Here is a 21,348-nt window from a genome sequence, read left to right as displayed (position 1 = left end):
TCCCGAGAGACAAGCACCTCCTCACTCACGTTTTGCCACGTCAGGATGCCACATCGGCCCAAGAGCAAATAGCTCAGTCCCCCTGCAAGCCCCTTCCCCCTGTGCCCAGACCCTTTGCTGGCCTGTCACCAGGGTGGGAGATGGCCATGTTCTTCCTTGGGCATAGAGGTGGATTCTCGGGAAGTGGCCCCCACCAACCTGCTACCCCTTGTCAGTGCCAGATGCCACGGTGATGGGCCGGGACATGTGGCAGGAGCCTCCCATGTCCCCCACCACCCTGGCCCCTGCTCTGTGTCTCTGCTTTGTTGCTGCTGGGTTTTGAGCGAGTCAGCCTTTCCCAAGGCAGTGCTGATAAGAAACAACGGACAGCTGGACATGGCCAAGACCACCACTCAGGTCTGCTTCCCTGCTCCCTCCACTCCTTCTGCCCCTTAGGGAACGGGGGATGCAGAGCAGGATTAGTCCCCCGGTGCCTGTCACCTGCCATGGCACAAGACCTAGCCTGGCCAGGAAGCTGTGGAAAGCCCCTGACCACCGCGGCTCTCCATGCACAGGCATGCATCCAAGGAGAGCACAAGAGCCATCTCTGCTCTGGCGTGTGCCTGCCTGTGTGCGTGTCCCCACGCACAGGTTGGCTGCTTTCTCCCCAGACCTCAGCCGTGCCCAGCGCTGAGAGACGGCACGTGTAGACCAAGGAGTAAGCTGCATGTGCAGGAAAGCAGTGGTCAGCCCTCTACACACCTCCTCTCCTGATGTCCCACCAGCACTACAGCTGACAGCACCACAGGACAGCTGAAGACCACAAAAATATGCTTTTTTTTTTTTACTTTATCAAAATGTCCTGCGCATCCAGCTAGGATAACAGCGACACTTCTCTTCTTCAGGACCATTTCAGGATACCCTTGCTCCTGTACTCAAAAAACCCAGTTAATTTGTTTTCAGAGTACGGCTACCTGGGCAGGTGGGTGGGCAAGCACAGACGCCAGCTGGCCAGCCTGGGCTTTTGGCAAGTACATTTTGCAACGATTCCCGGAGCAGCCTCTTGGCTGCCACCACGGCAAGGCTGGCCAAGGGCTCCTGCTGGAGAGGCGCGCTTCCCAAAAAGTTAACTCTCGGTTGCTCCATGCAGTGAGGGCTAACAGCTTCTTCTGAGCACTGAAAGCATTGCCCAAGTGGGTGAGCAGAGAGCTCCTCAAATGATGGGCGGAAAATAAGTATTATTACCATTCTTGCCGTTAATATTAGTAAGTGCCTGCTGGTGCAGCGAGGCAGGAGGGACCCACTGATGCCTTTTCCTTGCAGTTACTCCTTGGCCCCGGGCAGCGGGTTACCCACCCGCCCAGCTCTGCCGCCAGAGGACACCATGTGCTGAGGGCCGCCAGAACGCAGCAGGGTCAGCAGGGAGCTGTGGGGGTTTCCGATACGCCCCCCCCCCCCCCGTGGAGCAGGTGCTCACATGGGGTGTAGGACTAAGGGTGTAAGCAAACCTTTGGGGCGCCACCGGGAGAGCAGACCCAGGGGAGCGAGCCCACTGCCCCACTGCTGCGCACTGCCTGGCCCCGCACCCATAGGTGCTGGCCAGGCGTTACACAGGTCCTCCACCAGTGATGCACAAACGCGCTTTGGCTGTAGCCCAGCTCTCCTCTCCGCAGCTGCTGCTGACTGACATGGGTGCAAAGGATAACCGCGCCGCGCTGCAAGCCTGCTGTTGCGTGTAAGAAAGGCGAGGGACCCATTAAATTCACAGGTTGGGACCAGAAATGCATTGCGTGTAGGAACGTGCAGTTACAAACAACTAGGTCTGGTGCTGCAGCCAGGGAATTGTCACTCAGAAGGGGCAGGCAAAGGCTGATGCATGTCCACGGCAACATGGAGATAGCAGCTACCCCTTGTGCCACGCTCTGGAGCAAATTACCTCTTTTCTGAAGGAAAATGCACAAAGACACCAGGCTGGGGGACGCGAGGGCTCCGGGAGCTGGTAGGCGCCTGGGCAGGCTGCAGGGAAGGATACGTCCCCACTCTGCAAGGATTTCTGCACCTGCTTGGCCGTCTGCGTGGAGTGCTGCTCGACTCGGCCGGCGGGAGGGAAGGGGAAAAGGAAAGGCAGAAGGGCGAGGGGGAAGAAGGGAGACAGAGATAAGGAGTCACTTACCCTCACTCCCATGAACCTGTCCCTCAGAACGATCCATGAAAGCAAGAACACGAAAGCTTTGTTGCAGCAGAACAACACGGAGACATCCGTAGTGTTTATTTTCTTTATTGCATGTAAGTAAAGGTAGTTTGTGAGTGTCCAAAGAACACCAAAGGGTGCTGCCTTGGTAAAAAATACCTTCAAAGTCAAGCCATTGTCTCCAAAAAATCGGCAGCACTCCCTAAAACAAGGAGAGAAAGGCAGCGTTATTACACAAGCCAGTCACAGCCTGCAGCAAATATACAGGTTTCTTTTCTTTCTTGCTCCTCTTCTTTTCCTTTTGGGAAGGAGGGGCACGCACCTTAAAGAGGAGAAGAAAGACAAGTTTCAGCATGTGATGGGTTTACCCTGGCTGGAGGCCGGGTGCCCACCAAAGCCGCTCCATCACCTCCCTCCTCAGCTGGACAGGGTACAGAAAATATAACGAAAGGCTTGTGGGTTGAGATAAGAACAGGGAGACATCACTCACCGGTTACTGTCACAGGAAAAACAGACTCGACTTGGGGAAAATTAGTTTAATTTATTACCAATCAAATCAGAGTAAGATAATGAGAAATAAAAAGTAAATCTTAAACCACCTCCCCTTATCTCTCCCTTCTTCCCAGGCTCAACTTCACTCCCGATTTCTCTACCTCCCCTCCAGCAGCACAGGGGGACAGGGAATGGGGGTTGTGGTCAGTCCATCACACGTTGTCTCTGCCGCTTCTTCATCCTCAGGAGGAGGACTCCTCACACTCTGCCCCTGCTCCAGCGTGGGGTTCCTCCCATGGGAGACAGTCCTGCACCAGCTTCTCCAATGTGAGTCCTTCCCATGGGCTGCAGTTCTTCACCAGCTGCCCCAGCGTGGGTCCCTTCTACAGGGTGCAGACCTTCAGGAACAGACTGCTCCAGCGTGGGTCCCCCACGGGGTCACAAGTCCTTCCAGCAAACCTGCTCTGGCGTGGGCGCCTCTCTCCATGGGGCCACAGGTCCTGACAGGAGCTTGCTCCAGCATGGGCTTCCCACAGGGTTACAGCCTCCTTCGGGCATCTACCTGCTCCAGCGTGGGGTCCTCCAGGGGCTGCAGGTGGAATCTCTGCTCCACCATCATCCTCCATAGGCTGCAGGGGGGACAGCCTGTCTCACCATGGTCTTCTCCATGGGCTGCAGGGAAATCTCTGCTCTGGTGCCTGGAGCACCTCTTCCCCCTCCTTCTTCACTGACCTGGGTGCCTGCAGAGCTGTTCCTCTCGCATCTTCTCACTCCTTTCTCCAGCTGCAATTGCTCTTTTTGTTGCACAGGTTTTTCCCCCCCTTCTTAACTATGTTATCCCAGAGGTGCTGATGGGCTTGGCCTTGGCCAGTGTGGGGTACGTCTTGGAGCCGACTGGCATTGGCTGTATTGGACATGGGGGAAGCTTCTGGCAGGTTCTCACAGAAGCCACCCCTGTATCCCCCCTGCTACCAAAACCTTGCCACGCACACCCAATACACAGCATCTGCTGCAACAGCCGGGTACGAACACACGGGGGCTGCAAACATGGGAGGGACAGTGTTGAAAGACCAAGGGGAGTGGTGAAGCCAGGAGGTGAAATTTCACTGTCGCCATGAGTGCCTGTGCAGCTGGACACCTTGAAACAGCGTGGGGTCACACGCCTCCTTTCACACTTGTGGGCACTGCGATGCTGAAGGCCAGGGCCAGGGCTGGCAGCAAAACTCCCTGCAGCCCTGGGGTCCCAGCGCCCATCCGCGATCTGCTATGCAGGGCTTGGAAGGAGCCTCATGGGAGCCTGATTTGGGGTTTTTCCACCCGAGGGGTGGCACCTGGCTCAAGCCCCCGGGGAGCAGCAGGGAGGAGGTGGCTGGCAGCTGCCCGCTGGGGTGAGGGTGTGCAACAGGGCACGGCACGGTGGCAGCCAGGGATGTGCCAGGTCAGCTGGAGCGGCAGCACAGGGCAGGGGAGTCAGGAGCTCACAGGTACAGCGAGGGCCAGGGGTGCTGTCAATGCCCAAGTGGGAGGCAGCCAGAGCAGGTATGGCTCTGGTGCAGCAAAAAGGGAAAAACAGCATTTTATTTGTGTCTGTCTGACAAGGAGAGAGCCAAAGGGGCACAGAGAACGCATCAGGGAGCTTGAGGGCACCTGCTTGAGCCTGATGGAAGGAGCAAGGCTGGGAAAGGATCAGGCGGAGGAGGTGAGGGGTGAGTGACAGCACGAGTGCCTCAGGAGCTGGAGGCACTGGTGGGAAAAGGGGACAGGAGGTGACGGGTGCAGCCTGGACCTGCTGGCACGGCTCTGGGGAGGCAGTGGGGGGGGGCCGGGATGGGGCTGCAGGGGTTACCTCTGTGGAGATGCTGTGAGGGGAAGCCTGCGTGCAACCCGCTTCTGCTGGGCAGCAGAGCTGGGACCTGCCGGCTGCGCTGCCTGCACGGAAATTCAATAAGCAAAGAAATGCAGCGGGCTGCAAGGCAGAGGGTGCAGCCTGCAGCCTGCTGAAGGGTGCAGGTAGCAGCAATCAATGGCGGTGCCGTGGCCTGTGCTAGCTTTGCTTGCTTTCAAACCTTCAAACCCCAGAGGCCCTGAAGTACTTTAATGACAAAGTACTTTAATGACTGTGACAAAATTTGAGCAAAATTAAATTTTCCTCTGACAATGAATGCCCAATAGGTTTTCACTGCTGCCTGGAATTTCAAGCTGTTTGTTTCCTGAGACTGAGCATGTAAGGCTCCTTTCTTGGAGTGTGGTGAAAGTGCTATTTTGATCCACTTTCTCAGAAGATGGGGCTGTATCAGGCAGTTACCTAAAGAAACCAATCCACGCTCTGATCCTGTTCAGATTTCCCCCATCACTAGCCCTATGTCTGTCTATTCCCCCTCTGCTGCAGCAGGTATAAGGCTGCAGGGTAGAGGAAATGGATTTTTTGCGTTTGTTGGGTTTTGTCACCTGCCAGTCCCTTGTACGGGGTTATGGCTGCACAGAACTTGCCCATCTCTTATGCAGAACTTGGCCCATCTCTGGATGCGAATGCCCTGAGCTTTGTCTGCTGCGCGCGGACACTTTCATCTGAGCCGTTGGTTCTGCATCGTGTCACTCAGTGTCACAGCCAGCACATCAGTGTCCCTTGTCCTGTATAAAACTATCTGCTGGCAGCAGCCTATTCCCTGCCGAACCTCTTAGCTGCATCTCAGTATCAGTAAAAGAGCTACCCCTCCGCACCAGAAACCGCAGCCCGACTTCCCACCTGCTAGCACCGTGCAGGGATGCGCACAGCACCGACAGACGCCGCCTGCGCTCAGCGCGTGGCCTGGATCCACCCTCCCCTTTCACAAACGCTATACCCACTGCAAATCTGGCCTTCAGCCCTGCAAAGCACTGTCTCTTCCAGCCACTTGCCACAGGGGACGCAGGGAGAGCACGGAGATGCAGAAAGACATTGAAAAACCCAGTCCTGAATTTCACTAGAGGCTTAACCCTGCTTCCCAAGACTCCGGGGAGGGTTTGACTGCCAGGGTTTCACAGGCAGGCAGTCTAATACTCTGAAGACAAAAAATGCAGGCACAGTGAAATTAAATATTAAGTAACATTGGTACGAGAGGGACAGGAAGGCCATAGTCAAATGAAAGGACTAAAATGGAATTTAGGTTGGGATTCATTCTAAAAAAGAAAAAAGTTCCTCCTCCCAAAAAAATCTGTTCTCCACATATAGAATTGGGTAACACTATTTCATATAAAGTAGAAACACATACTTTTACTGTACTGTGGGCCTGATACTTGTTTAGTAGATACCACTGGATCCATACAATAGCACAGCCTGGCACTCACCCCCATCCCTGAAGCACCCAGCGTAGTGCTGCCATGCCCCAAAGGACAGCCTTGCCCTGGCACGGATCAGGACCCTGAGCTGCATTTCCTGCTTTGGGAGTCTCCTCTCACTGGCCTATACAATAAAGCTTCCTTTTAGCAGTTTTGACTGGTTTCACCAAGTCTGAATTGCTTCTTGGAGGCGGGCTCCAGCTTCCAAAGGAGACCTCCTTATGGCAGAGGTTTCCTCATCCAGTACAGGGTTGTAAGGGAGCTTCTCCTCAGGGACACTTGGGGCCATGGAGGGTGCTACCAGATGTGGACCCATGTGCACATTGAGCACCGTCATCCAAAATGGGTGCACTGCTGAACCACGGGCTACTTGTGGGGGTAGCAGATGGGTTAGATGGCTTTCTTGGACCTGGCATCTTCACTGAAGTCTGAGGAGCATTAGGGGAAATGTTGTAAGTTTCATGTGCCAGGATGACTATATACTGTACAATAATTAATTGTCTCCACAAGTTTGCTACTGCTTATGGGGGAAACTGATTTTTCCTTGGTGCCATAACACAGCTTGTGAAGACGTACCAGGAAGCGTTTGATGAAAGAGAGTTGTGAGTAATGGTAGATAAATAGTTACAGGAGGCAAGACAGGACTGTGATGGAACCTACACCGTAATCCCAAAACAGTTGGGGGATGAAATCACTCCAGAAAAACCAACCTTCAACTTTAAATATTTTGACAAAACATTTTGGACACAGTTGTTCCTGCTGTCCAGTAATTTCAGTTTTGCCCACAAGGGTACATTGTACCCAACGAATATCCTGATGTTTTATGGATACTCTTTGGCAAAAACAGAGTTTGTGACCTGTGGCGTTTCAGGCATGCCTGACTGTGCCAGGAGAGCCTGCTCATGAATATTTTAACAATCTCATCTGCTAACAAAAATGTTACTTTTTAAGAAACACAAAAATTACCCTACCCGCAGGGCAATATGAAAGCATTCAGCACCCTTTGGAGCCCAAGTCAGCACTGTGGACCCTCATGTAAGGCCTGACCCCAAGTCTCCCAAAGCCACAGGACAGACGGGGACCTGGGGTCGGTTCCTTGAGGTTCTACAGAACAGATTCTTGCAGGTCCATCTGCCCAGGGCAGGACACAGAGGGAGTCCTCTGCTTGCGCCAGAGCAAGCCGGCTGCCTCCACATTGGTGGGGAGATGGTGTTGGGACAATGTGCAGTGGCGATGGAAGAGCTCCTGGGGAAGCACACCTCTCTGGCAGGGAGACCACCAGCCCCCTCCACTTTTGCTTGCCAGGTCCAGCAGCCAAGCTCTCTCATTTCCAGGACAAAATACAATTTCTACCTCAGTTTATTCAGGCTTGGGTGAGCCAGTCCTGCTGCACAGCTAGCTCTATCTCATCTGGGGTGAAAAGGGAGGGTTACCAGATGCCTGGAGGCTGCAGGCTCTTCTGTTTGGTTCATCTCCAGGACTAAATCCCTGCTGTTTGCTAACATGGGCAGAGGTGCCAGAGGTGTGCTTTGCAAAGAAAGCAAGCAGGGATCTTATAAACAGGCGCTTCCCTGTGCTCCTGGCGCTTGCCCTCAGAGCGAGTTTCCCAGCTAGCAGAGCTGAGCGGGGCTGTTGCAGTGTGCACACAACCAGCCCCTGTTGGTCATGGTCCTCTGCAGGCTCCCTCTCTCTGCTCACACAGAATATGCACTGCTGTCCATCATCCCTTAGACTCACTGGGCAGCTTTCAAAGACCTCCCGAGCCATACACCTACAAGAGTGAGAGCTCCTGGCCTATCTAAAATAATGGCACAGTTAAAAGCAAGCAACTTTATTTACTTACAGAGTGTGTATTTTCCATGTACCTCCAAGACATGCAGCTGGAAGAGGCCCTGAAGATGTTCTGGTAGTTCCTTGTGAGACAAATGTGCGTACATGTAGCTCCAATAACCTGGCAGAGCGCTGAGTCCCAAGGACACAGAGTGCTAGTGGGGAGCTTCTGCCCACTGACCTTTAGGCATGTACAAGCAACCTTTTATGTTTGAGCCGGGACCCCAGGCTCTGATTGGAGTCCCTGGAGCTGCCTTTGCTGCCCACCTCAGGAGGCACTGAGCCCAGGGAGACACTACTTCTATTTCTCTCCTTCAGCTCTAAAAGGGACCCCAAGGCAAGGAGCACAGACACGGGCACCTCCAGTGCAAATCCCACCCCCTGTGTTAGAAGAGAAATTACAATCAAAGACTGACCAGACCAACTCCTGCACACATTGCCAGAAAACCTGTGCCTGCCGATCTCACCTACCACCTCAACCTGAAAGCTGCCTTGCTGCTCGCTTGCTGATACAGTGTCATTTGCTGGGCTCACCCTGCTTTGCCCACGGAGCAGTGGGACTTTGGGTGTGGACAACGGCCAGAGAGGCCATAGGGAAATGCTGATGCAAAGCTCAGGCGTGCTGCCCTAGCCCCGTGCATCCCTGGGTCATGCTGATCATGGCTCCTCTTGGGTAGGGAAGCCACCCTGCAGACATCCTGCAGAGTCACTCTGCCGAGATGATCTCCCCTCAACTCTGTGTAATCTTGCACGTGGGGAGTAAATTCCTACAACTGCCGGGCTGTTTCCAGATAAGACGGCAGCAGACAGCAAGGAGCTTTGGCGTTGCAGGGCGTAATGCCATATTTTTGAGTTAAACTAGCTTCCTGCATTATTTTCCTTGATTCTGCCATCATGAGCTAGAGCTCCATTGTAATCACAGCAGTTGGTTTAAAAAATAAATGCAAGGCATTAGCCACGGCAACAGCAAAGGCCTGTGTAAGACTGGAAAGGAAATGTCAAAGGAAGGATACTGGAAGGGAAATGTACTCGCTTAATCGCCGCAGCAGCAATAAAGGAAAGCTTGCTCCCACTCAGATGTGTCATATCCATGTTCACAGACAGTCTGAAGGCTCATGACTGAAATAAAAGGCAGGATTACACTGCTGGGAGGAGGTCTACATGCGAACTGAGAGAATTGCAGCCTGGTTGGGAAGTGTTTCCAGAGCTATGTTATACAGTGGACGTGCTCGCCGTGGGGTGTTGCTGAGGGGCTGCTGAAGCAGGCATCTCTGCTGTGTCGGGTCACGGGATGGTGCAGGTGAGAAGGAGGAGCACACGCTCAGCCTGCTTGCTCTCCTCTTCCTCAGGATGCAAACCGGGATGGGTGGCAGAAGGCACATAAAGGCCAGCTGGGACCAGAAGTGGCTACCTGGCTTTCAGGTCATCCTCTGCATGGGAAGACAGTGCTGGGGACAGACAGAAACCTGCTTGTAGGTGTAAAATAAAGCAGTGGGCACCACACGGCATGAGTCAACCCACCTTGCTGCTGCTGTGGCACAAGCCCCCCACAGTAACACCCCCGAGCAGGGGTTAACAAGTCCTGACCGGCACTGGCTGGGCTGGATGTACCAGTGGTTCCCCCTCCCAAATGAGGATTCTGGATTTTGGTCCCCTGCTGCTTATTACAGGGTTCCCTGACAACTTAGTGTGGCCTGATGGAAATGTGTAATGTCACTTGGGAATGGCACGTAGCTGCTATGGCACTACGGGAGCTGCGCTGGGATGAAAGATACTACAGAAAAGCCTAAGGCATAGACATCTTAGTGTTTGTATTTTTACTCTAAATTGTTTGCTGATTTCTTAATCTTTCATGTACTAGTTCTTGTTTTTCCTCATAATCTTTTTAGCCTGTATCTTCATTAACCCAGCAAATGGCAAATTAGCTCTGCCCCATTAGGCATGTCTCCAGCACAAGATGCCTAGCAAAATACCTCCGTCACTGGAACCAAGCATCCCCAGTGAAGTAAATCAGAACTAGTTAGTGCCAAAATTGCATGCTAAGTAAGAGTTAAGCATATTGAAAGCAGGTGTTGCAGTCAAACAAAACTTGCAAATAAAATATGACAGCAAAGCTCCGTTTTTTTCCCATTGAGCTCATAGTTACAGGTTTAACACTATTCACCTTCCACTGCCTTTTTTATCTTTAACCATTGCTACATTGTCGGGATGTTTCTTCACTGCTTTGAACCTCATGCAAATGAATGTATAAAATTCTGCCAAGACTGGAAGGAATGTTTTTTCTCCCATTTTGAAAAAAACCCCAACACCTATGAAGAGAAAAGGTAGACAAGAACCAGAAAAAGCACACACAGTGTGTTCCCCTGGGCTGGGGGTTTGGTATCTTGATACTTACTGCAGAACAAACCTATGCCAGAAAGATTAATAAGTCATTGAAGCTGCCATTACATCTTTGAGAAAGATGCAGCAAAGTAGAAAATATCTGGGAGAAATACACATTGTAAGGGAAAAATTTGCACAAGCTGGTTATTTCTTCTTTCCAAACTGTTAACTTTTGTTACAATTTTCTCACCGTCACAGTGTTCATACTAAGCCTTCTCCTCCAAAGCAGGTTTGGATCTGCTGTTGCTCCAAGCGGGTGATATTTTTTCTTTGTAGACTGCGCTTCTTACTTTGACCTTGCAAGGTCTGCACCTGCAAATTGAATTTGGCTAAATTGCTCCTGATTTTCAGTAGAGTGAGCATCGCCTCCCTGGAGCACAGCAAAGCCACCATCGCACCAATGAATCTGGCCTCTTGATTAGAGATTGGCAGGCAAAACATGTTTTGCTAATCCCTGCACTGATTAGGCCTGCACGGATAAATAATCTGCAGATGCGCTGTTAACAGTCGTGCATTTTCTGTTCAACATACGAAAAAAGAGACATGGACTAAAATGTCATGCCATGTCTCCTGGGGGAACTCGCAAGCCAATTGCAGTAAGCAAAAGCAAAGAAGACAGACAAAGTGCTCTGGCCGTTAAAAGGAGGGAAGGAAACTAAAACCAAGTTTAATTTGTCCCAGTGAAAAAAAAATCCTAGGACATTTTTTCATAATTCATTCTGTTAGGGCCACAGCATCCTTCCTGGCTTGTGCTCACAATTGGAGGTAGGTAGAAGACTGCTGTGTAGATAAAAGCTACAAGTTAAAGCCAAAATATTCCTCAAAAATGCTCTCCAGGAATGTACATGATGTGTTTCCCAGAAAACAGGATCATGCCTCCAGCTCCGCTTCCCTCCCCCTTGAGCCAGTGATGACCTGAAGGGCAGTCATGACAAAATCGGCCACTCAGGTAGGCAGATTTCAAAGCAGTACAAGTGAAGGTTGAGCTCATGAAACCCATTTTACAGATGTGCAAGCTGGGGCATGGAGAGGCAAAGTCTCTGGGTGTTTGAAAGAGGCAAGATGAGGGCTGCCTGTAGGCTACACCTTCAGAGAGCTGGGGATTCGCTTTTCCCGCATGTTTATTTTATAGCCAACTCCTGTTACTTATCAAGACAGCCCCCAAGCGCCTTTTTCCTGAGTCACTGCAGGTTCACATGCCAGCAGAACAGTTGCTCGGAGGCTCCTGTGGCGTGTCCCAGATCATAAAACGCTCTGAATAAATCTGATAGCCTCAGCACTTTGCAGAGAGGTGCCTGGGATTCCTGCGGTGGCTTTTATTGCCCTGCTGGTCTGAGGCTCCTACAACAAAACCCATATGCCCCTGCCTCCAGCTTTCCTCCCGTGCACCCGGAGCAGCTCCGGAAAGCTGTTTCCCAGTGCTGGGAAGGCACAAGCTCCTCCTTGGCTTCCACAGGGCTAAGGTCCAAACCTGCCCTGAGTGTGCCGATGCCCCTCGCCTGCCCCGCTGCCTGCGCTGCCTGCTGGGGCATGGCGCAGCCCGTGGCCATTAGCCAGAAGACGGGGCCAGGGAAGTGGCCGTGTCGCTCCTCAGAGACGCCCTGTACTTATTCAGTCCTGTCTGTCCGTGCTGGGGACTGAACTAGGCCTGCAGAGCCCGGCCCTTCGGTCTCTCGTTATATCGTTCCTAACGGGAGACTCCAGCCCCGCAGCCCGGCAGGTAGTATCAGGCCTGGTGACAGCACTGGTTTCTGGACTCAGAGGCAAAGGATGTCCCATTTTTTCCCGAAAAATGCCTGGCATGTTCCAAGTGGCTGTTTAACTAATACTGCTCATAGTAATGGCTGGTGATGGGGCACCATTAAGCTGTTTAGTGAGTGATTCATCACTCTGAGGCATTTTTCCTTTACCAGATCTGTGCCTGAGAAGAGCTGAAGAAATGCTTGGCTACTGTCAGAAAATCTCAAGCTTGGAGCATCCTGCCCTTAGAAAGGACAAGGTAGCAAGCACAGCCTTTCATAAAAGCACCATTTTTGCAGCTGATTTCACAGGGAAAAGTTTCTTTAATTGATTGCTTCTGTCTTTAGGGTCAAGTCAATTTGAGAGCATGTCTACAAATCTTATGCAGCAGGAAATTCAAGCAGCAGGTCACTCACGGACCATGCCGTGCTGGTGTGCTGGTCCCAGCCCAGCAATGAGCCAAGGTCCATGCCAAGCGCATCCTCTCACGGCCGCAGCAGGAAGGATTTCACCCCTCCCTGGCATGCCCCAGCAGGGATCTCCCCTCCCATGCTGTCCCTCCACATTCCTGGGGCCCACACTGAAGAGCAGAGCGGGCTGCAGAGCTGCCATGGGGTGTGGGTGCTGATTTAGGGCTAGACATGGCCCCGCAGTCACTGACATCGCACCACCTGCAAGGAGGCAACGCTGCCAGTGGGGCTTTCCCCCACAAGTGGAAATGGCTTTTACGTTCCCTTCCTCTAGCACAGTTCAGTGGCATAATGTGATGCTCTACCACAATGTATAATTTAAAACATTTATTTCCAGCTTCATTTAAACTCACGTGATGGTGACATGCCTCAGGGCTCTGCCATCTGAGGTAACACAGGACCCAGGGGCATCGGACCGCAGAGGAGAGAGGTGGGAGATGGGGCAGCGGTGCCCACTGCTGGCTCCAAGTAACTGGGGGCTTCCTTCAGAGCATGGCAGGTCCTGCCATGGCTCCCAACAGCTCCTCCCACCTCTGCTGAGACCTGTGAGGGAGTTTGGAGGCTCGGGGTGGGGGTGAGCCTGAAAATCACACCCCCTTCCCACTGCCTGTGCCTTGAAAGCCCCTTGCAGACCTCCTTCCTGCGGGAGGGAATGGAGGCAAACCCCAACCCACAGCCCCTTCCTGAGCTTGCAGGGGGGAGAGAGGCAATGACCTGGCCAGGAAATGCCAAACCTTGAAACTAAGAAAGGATGGAGAAGTACCTGGTGTTGGGTACCCCACGCCTGCTTTCCTCAGCTCTGGGGGTGCATTTGTGCAGAGTCAGTACATAGAAAAAGACCTGAACTGAAGCTTAAACCAACAGGTAGGTCTGGGGCTTGCCACCAAACCTACCTGATTACCTGAACTGAAAAATACATGTTCAAGGGATTAACCAGTTTCTCAGAAACAGACATTATCTAAAATAGTCCAATGGCTTGTTATTGCCCATCGTCCCATGCTTGTTTTTCTGTAAGCATGTTATTAAATGCAAGAAATGAGCACAGAAGTCAATCCAGCATCCAGCTGCCACTTTTAAATGTCTGTGTCTGATGTTGACCATTACTTGTTTCTACACACAACTTGAGGCTGATGTTCTGCCTTTAAACTTTTATCTATTCTGGGCCTTTCCACCTCATTTGCAGAAAACGCATTCTGATAGGCAATGAAATGAGAAAATTGTCTTCTCCTAAATGAAACAAAAAAATCTCCAGGCTCATCTTTCTTCTCTCAACTAGAGAGACAGAAGCAATTGGCTCAGCACTGTACACGTGCCAAACTAGGCATTTGCACAATAAATGGTCCCAGGAAATGCTTAGCTATGGATTTACATAATACACCAGAATGGCTCCAAAAGAAGCAAATAATACAAATCTTACAAACCACCTGAATACACATTTCCAAGACAAGCCTTAGCACACACTCAGAAGCCTTAATGAGTGACTGTTTAAACTAACATTAAAAAGTTTAAAAGAATGAGACCAAACCAGAGGGAAAATTCACATACTGTAAACTGCCTTAGGAAAACATCGAGGTGGGAGTCTCGGGGTGCAGAAGCACAGGGAAAAGTCTGCAGTTTCTCCTGTGGGATGGTCTTCCACCCCACAATTTGCTGCGCCTGGGGCACTAAACCTGTTCTGTTTGCCTCCAATTCCAGTGAAGAGCAGTCATTCTAGGATACACTCTACAGCTTTTACATACATGACTGTGGCAAAGGCTGCAGGAAGTGGATCGCCTTAGGATGAATATTTCATTTAATTTTTGCATCCGAACATACTGCAGAGTTTTGCATCTAGGTTGTTTGTTGCTGTGGGACATGAGGGAAAGCGTTAAGGAGAAGGTAAAGTCGAACAGCAGCACTACTGCGGTGCTGATTCTTTAGAGGGAGAGCACTGGCTGTAGCAGTGCGAGCAGACATTGCACCAGATTTCCCGCAGAGTCACATCTGCCCACAAGCATCAGAGTGAGCCAAGCTCACTCTGGGGTGTGTTATCACAGCGACAAGATAGTCCCTCTGAAGTCTTCCTTCTGCTTGCTGCATGGGGCAGGCCGGTACTTGTGCGTCTTCCATCTGGCCAGAGGGGACGTGCCATTTTGGAAAAATGCAGCAAGTATTGCTGGCAAGAAGCAGCTTTTAATGTGACAACATGCACTCAGCAACCAGACAGCTGAAATTATCACATGGTGCATCATCCAACATTTTTTGCCTTTACACCCTAGAGGTACCCAGATCCTGAATTGCATTATACTCTTCTAGATAATCGATGTTATGCAAATAAAATACAATACTGTTTCTCTGTGTGAGCTTCAAACACCCACGCACCAGGCAGACATCATACTTGGATGTAGAGATGAGCTTTCTAGTTATGCTCAAAGACTGCTTCACGGAGCAGCTGGTTACTGAGCCCATGAGGAGATGCAACCCTTGACTTGGTCTGCCACAGCATGCAGGGTTGGCCTTAAATCTTAGTCAGAGCCCACCATACCAGTGGGCAGGAGGTACTTTACCCCTCCGCAGCAGCAGTGGCAGAAGCTGGAAGGGGCAGTGAGGGGAATGAAAGCCTCACACATGCCTGGGGATTACTGGCACGTCCATGGTGGGGGCAGAGGGACACTTCCTGCTGTGTTTTGAGCAGGGCTGGAGCATGGGCGAGAGGGGACGGGCTCATTTGAACAGTGGGGTGTGAGGGAGGGCGGTTACCTTGGGACCTGATGTCATGCCCAAAAGGAGTGAAGAATAAGGATCGTCAGCTCTGACAGCGCCATGTAACACCATGTGCAGGCAGGCCAAGGCAGAGTGTGAAGAGCAGTTAGCGAGTTGTATCAAAGCTAACAGCGGTCCTTTCCCCACAACAGTAGGAAGAAGCTCGTGGGAGCAATCAGTGGCGGAGCACAGGCAGAGCACCAGGGCAAGGTCCAGCCACCGCAGAGTGGATGGGTGACTTCTCTGCAGCGGTGGTCACAGGAGAAGAAATGAGGAGGTTGCCATCGCTTTTGCATGAGGGGATCCATCAGTGGCTCTGCCTGACACTGGAGGAGTTTCGCAGCACACCGACAAAATGAGCAGCAGCATGTTGCCAGGCAGGATTTACTCAAGAGTTCAAAAAACCCAGAAATGAAATGGGGAATTCGTAACAGGGATCTGTAACTTTGTCCTCAAAACTGCCTTCCTGCCCAAAGCAAATATCACAGCAATTTTTTAAATCTAATTAGCGTTGTGATTGTGGCTGGCCATCCATTTTGAAGACGACCATCGCTGGTTGAAGGCTGCACCGCATCACCTCTTCCTCCTGGGTTCACCAAGGAGGTGAGCGATGAGGACAGGCAATGCCCAATTCCAGGAGCACGCTGACACAGCTGGGCTGCTGCTGCCGCTTGCAAGTATTTTCAGCCCAGCAGACTGGCTGGTGAGCAGGTGCCCTTAAAGTCTGACTCCAGCAGGATCATTCCTGCTTATACCACACACCCAATGACCTCCGTCTTCAAAAACATGACACTGACTGCTCAGAGCAACTGAGTGCTCATGAATTCAGACCTTCCTGAGGCTCTCCCACTGCATCACTCAGGTAGAAGTGGCCCAGGGATGCTGGGTCTCCAGAGGGACTGCTCCCCCCGAGAGGTTCTTGCTCCTCACTGTTATTATGTGCAGTCCAAATTAAAAAAACCCTACAGGGCTCAGCTCTGCAGCCTGCCATGCCAGCCTACAGGGAAAGCCTCTTGCCTCCGCAGGCGCAGCTTTCCCCTGGGCAGGCAGCAGCGCAGTGCAGCCCCACTCCGCGCGGGGGGCAGCACCGCCCCAGCCTCCCCCCTCCAGCGCCCGTGGGCTGGCCGGGGTGCTGCACCCCAGCTTTTGGGAAAGGCACCCCAGCTGTCAGAGGAGCTGCTTCACGGCCCCTTTCCTCACCCAGTCACACCTAACTTGTGTCCTGCATGGCCCAGGTTGTTGTATGAATGTGTTTGCTAATGTTGGCCTTTAAAAGATGAGTTAGTTGATTTTTTTTTTTAAAAAAAATTTGAGGTCCATGGTGATGCTCTACGACAAATTCCCCACGCAAGCGTGGCCGAGTCACCCCTGGGCACGGCAGCGGGGCGTGAGGGCACGGCCTGGCTGCTATTTCCCAGGGCTGCCCTGAGGTAAATGCAGGCAAGCGCTTGTGCGGCATTTGGCGTGTGGTGAGGGACAGCATATACAAACTAAGGCAGAGAAAACCTAAACATTAGGCTCTCAAAGCTTTCACTGCCGGAGTCAACAACGTCACTGCTCTCCGTCATCATCCAAAATTTCCATTGACGTCAGTGGATGTTCTGGGTGTGAAAGGCCTGCAGAGTCTGAAACTGTGCAGCGATCACTCGCGGATATCTTAAGCTTGGCCTAACGTGATTTATAGCCAGCCTGTACTCTTCAGCTGTGACCTGAACCACTTACTACTTTTTGGAATAGTCAAAAATGAAACTTCCAGGAGAAGCTGGCCAGCTGGCCTCCTGTGAATTGGGTTTTTGTAGCGGTTGGTATAGGAAGACAAAAAAGCATGCAAGAATAAAATGCTTTTATAATAGCTGATGTCTTGGCTTCTGGAAATGGAGGGGGTTCAGAACTGCTGATTTAGAAGCACCGTGCTGACAGGAGGGGAAACAGTGCTGCAGTGTATTGGGCGAGGGAAGGAGCCAGACAAGGGGCAATACAAGGAGGACAGAAATGTCTCAGTGGTAACACTGGCTACACAAACACCTTGACACAGCTAGTACTGAAACCCATATATGTATGTCGGAACATATATCTATAATCCATATACATATGTACACTCACACACACATTCACTTCAGACCTTTATGCCTGTGGATTGTCAGAAAGGCTCTGCATGGAGATACGGTACCAGCTGGGCAAAGCCCTGCCAGCCCATGGCCCTTCTTGCTGGTGATGCCAGCCTTAGGATGTGTGCATAAACTTTCGGCTCATTAAATCCTCACTCCATAGCAGCATCACGCTGTAATACAGAAAACGAAGGAAACGCATCAACCTCACAGCCTAAATACTAATTGTTCAGCACCGTGACAGGATACTGGGACAGCTGGGAACAGGAAGGCACGTGAGTCAGGAGATACCAAAAGAGACACCATCAACTTGGCAGCTAGTCAATGAAAAGAAATAAAGTTATACAAAAAAGAAAGCTGAGAGCTCGCTGACATAACAGAGAAGCTGACATTTACGACGCACAAATTGCCCCTAGATGCATTAAGTAAACCGGGATATAGAAAGGAAATAATCTTTTCTAAATACTTGTACTTGTAGTCATTTTTAGAGTACCCTGTATCAAGAACAGGTGAATCTTTTCTGTTTGAAGTTTGTTTGGCTTTTTAATTGCATTGCTGATGTCCATTTAACACAAAACCAGAGCACTCTCTGCCCCACACTCCCTTAACTCCCTGTCCTTCAGCAATGGCATCCCGGTCCCGCAGACAGCAGCACAGCAGGGAGGGGAGCGAGTCCTGAACTTCCCATGGAAGTGGAGTGAGGAGGTCTCAAGCCACTCTGATGGCACCTACCCTCACCCCAGAGCCTGATTTAACAGCATGCTTCAGAGCGTAGTGATCTTCGAAAAGCAGCCTGTGAGAGATAGAGAAACTCGGTAGTCTTACGTCACATGCAGTGAGGGAGTACGGCTGATGAGCTTGGTGCCAAAAGGGTGGTGTTATAAAATACAATGTACAGCACTTCTGAGATTCATATTTCCAAACAGCTTTACTTGTTTTGACCTTTCTCCCAATAGGCTAGTCCTTCAGAAAACATGTTCTACAGTACATTGCTGTTGCTGGCTGCATTAATTTAGTATAAGACCTTAATATAAATGGTAAAACCGGAGTGATATGTAACACTAATTGAATGGCTTCTATCTGCATTACTGGATCATTTAGGTCTCTCAAGTGGCATATAATAACTGAGAACAGCTTGGAAATCAATTACCTGTTGTCCAAGAGAAATATGTAATTTTTGGCTCCCTATATGAGCACTTTCTTGTTTGAAGAGTAAACAGGCAAAGTCAAAAATGCTGACACTCACTGCCTTTTTAAAGAAGGATTGGATAGCACAGAAATAGAGCCATAGCAGCTGAAAATCCAAGAAACTGTGCTCATGATAATATTAAAAAAGAATAGGCGAGAATGTATTTTAGTTGTAAGGTGGTTTTATTTTCATTTCCCATCTGTGGATGCTCTTGGATTTCACCATTCATTTGGAACAAGATTTCTTCTGAAATTTCAAAATGCCTCCTGGAAAAAGAAAATAATTGCCTCCCCAGTCTATTAATGACCCTTGATATTATCCCTTAACAGCTCTTCAATGTGACTGCACAAAAGGCACTGCTGACACAAGCTTTACAGCCAAGAAAGAACTATGTCTTGAGGTAGGGGAGTTTTCCCTCCATAGCCTTCCAATATAGTTTATAGTTATCTTCATAAATAAGTCCTGAAGGAGGAAATATTAGAAGAAACCATAAACCTGACTCTGCTGCAGAGATCATGCACGTGCCAGTTTTCCGTAAAATGACGACCCTTGCCTCTCCTTTGCTGAAGCCAGCAGCTTCCATTTCCAAAGGAGCTACAGTCCTTTCTCTCCCTGAAAGCTGTGTTATTTGCATGGGAGAAAGCGCTGCCTATGAGCTGGATATGTGCAGGGAGTAAAAAGGTGCCTCCAGAGCTCTGCCATTAGCAGCCACATGCCCAGACGCATCTGGGATGTGGCCAGTGAGAGAGGCGAGCTACGAAGCAGGCCGTTAGGCAGCAACAGATGCAGATGCCCCCCAGCTGTGGCAGGAATGACAAACTCCAGCAGAGCCTTGCCTGCTGATGCTGATGTCAACTTGGGGTCCAGAAGCAGGAGAAACAGCAAACAAATACTCCAGATTCAAAGAGCAGCAGTGACCCCGTTATTGTTGTATTGAACAGATCAGGTCTTTAAAACAGGTGTCAGCTGCCAAGGCTACTAAATCTTATGCTCATCTGAATGGTGTAGCTTTATTCGCCTCCCCAGTTTTTACTGGAAGTGTGGAGTGGCACATATGTGGGTCACCCTTGTGCCCCCATGTTACCTGTTAGAGGGGCCACATTTGGCACTGTCTTTTCTTCCAGCTGCTGTCAATGTCCTACTCTGGATTTTTCAGGCAACATCCTCATTAGAGACAAAATAAGAACATAAATACCTAGTGGGGTTATTAGCCCTCGATTGCTTCATTCAGAATGAAGGAAAGCAAGCGTAATATTAAAAAGAACAGAGAATAAATATAAGGGGAGAGATACCAGATAGAAATTGATTCATTCTACAAGTAAACAAAGAGATTATGGCACTGAGGTGATTATGCTGCTTAGAGGTTATAAGAAAATGAGATCTATTTGAAGTCCCTGGAAAGACTAGAAATAAGAACAGGAATTTGAAGGAAGCAGAACTTAAGGAGGTTTCAGATTTGCCAAATTTAAAAAAACAGATTCAAAGTTGAGATGGTGGAGCAAAACGGTGCTTGCGACTGAAAATTGCTGGAAGCTGTGAGCGCCCCTCTGAACGGGATGCTAGCCATTATTATTTATGTGTTTGGATGGGATACGCAGCTGTTCTTCAGTGGCCAGGAAGAAATGTGCTTTGAATCTGAAGCCTTCCACGGATACTGTGCTTCAGAGTGCTGATCTCTGTGTTTTAAAAATGTTAAATTATTTATATGAAATATTTCATATTTTTAAGGTTTTACTCTTACACTATAAGAGATGATGGTTGGAGTCTGGTGTCACAGAAGTAGGAAAATACAAAGCAGTAGGGTCTTGTCATTACCATGCATGTGGGGGGGGGAACATCAGTGTGGTTTGGATCAAGCTGTTACAGCACAAACTGCTCTCCTTCCTAGTGACATTTTTTTATGTACTTGTTCTTTTTCTTTTATATTTTTATTGCCTACTAAACAGTTTCTTTTGGCTCTGCTTTGTCTGACCCTTGGTGCAAAGAAAACAGTTCTGTTCAGAGAAGCACTTTGAAAGCAGCCCTGATGAGGAGCGAGCTGGTGCTTCGCTAGCATCTAATGTGCCATCCTGGTCTTGGCTGTGAATCAAAAAAATTAGGATTTCAACCCAGTCATCACTGAAGGTACCGGTTTACTTTCTGAAAGATTGAAAACCAGAAAGGAGCCCTTACATGCAACAGTAATAACACAGAACTCCTGAGTTAATGAATTGGAAAAATCATCTGTCGGTCCAAACGCTGTACTCGTGTCTTCAGCATCAAAATTATTGAACTAATAATACAGTATAAGCCTTCTCCCCTGCTTGATCTGTGTCAGTGATGCATCCCCTCAGAGGTGCCTGTGAAAGGATGGATCTGCACCACACAGGAATTACCAGCCTGGGTCCAGCCAAGACCTGTCCTGTCTCCAGCAGTTGCCAGCGGTGGAGGCACTGAGGACACGACACACATGAAGAAATCCTTCCCCTGGGAGACCCTGCCACTTTCTTGTCTTTCTCTTCCTGCTCTTCTGCCTCATCCACCTTGGATGCATTAGCAGTGCACCCTCACTCAGCCTGTAAGACAAGTGTAGCTCCCTGCAGTTCAGGAGCAGTGAGAATAAATTACCATTTCATTAAATGAAGTGCTCTGAACTGCTTAGGTGTAAGTGCAGAGCCGAAGTACAGTTCAATTATCATCGACGGAATGATATGAACTACTGTGATAAGCTCCTGATCATCTGCTAAGCTCAGCTTGGACTTTGCCAGCCTTAGGATTTGTTTGCTCGTGCCTGGTCTGCCAGCTGGCCCTGCCAAGTTGGGGACCTCTTCCTGTGATGGCGCTGCGATTCCCTAGGACTACATCTCTGGAGACAAAACAGTACCACTACTTTCTGGGAATTAGCATAGCAGACAGAGGAAGAGTCAG

General features: G+C 50.1%; 1 protein-coding gene across 3 annotated transcripts in view; it reads right to left on the bottom strand.

Moving 5' to 3' along the window:
- Positions 1–21,348, bottom strand: part of SLC35F3 (solute carrier family 35 member F3) — a 184,701-nt gene that overhangs the window by 8,947 nt on the left and 154,406 nt on the right. For all 3 annotated transcript variants that reach the window (XM_054819923.1, XM_054819925.1, XM_054819924.1), the window contains one exon: positions 2,153–2,372. In XM_054819923.1, coding sequence (XP_054675898.1) covers positions 2,153–2,372 — 220 coding nt within the window. The remainder of the gene's footprint in view (positions 1–2,152; positions 2,373–21,348) is intronic.

This window comes from Grus americana, chromosome 3 (assembly GCF_028858705.1).
Source record: "Grus americana isolate bGruAme1 chromosome 3, bGruAme1.mat, whole genome shotgun sequence".
NCBI lineage: Eukaryota > Metazoa > Chordata > Aves > Gruiformes > Gruidae > Grus > Grus americana.
This window is presented reverse-complemented; position numbering and strand designations above follow the sequence as displayed.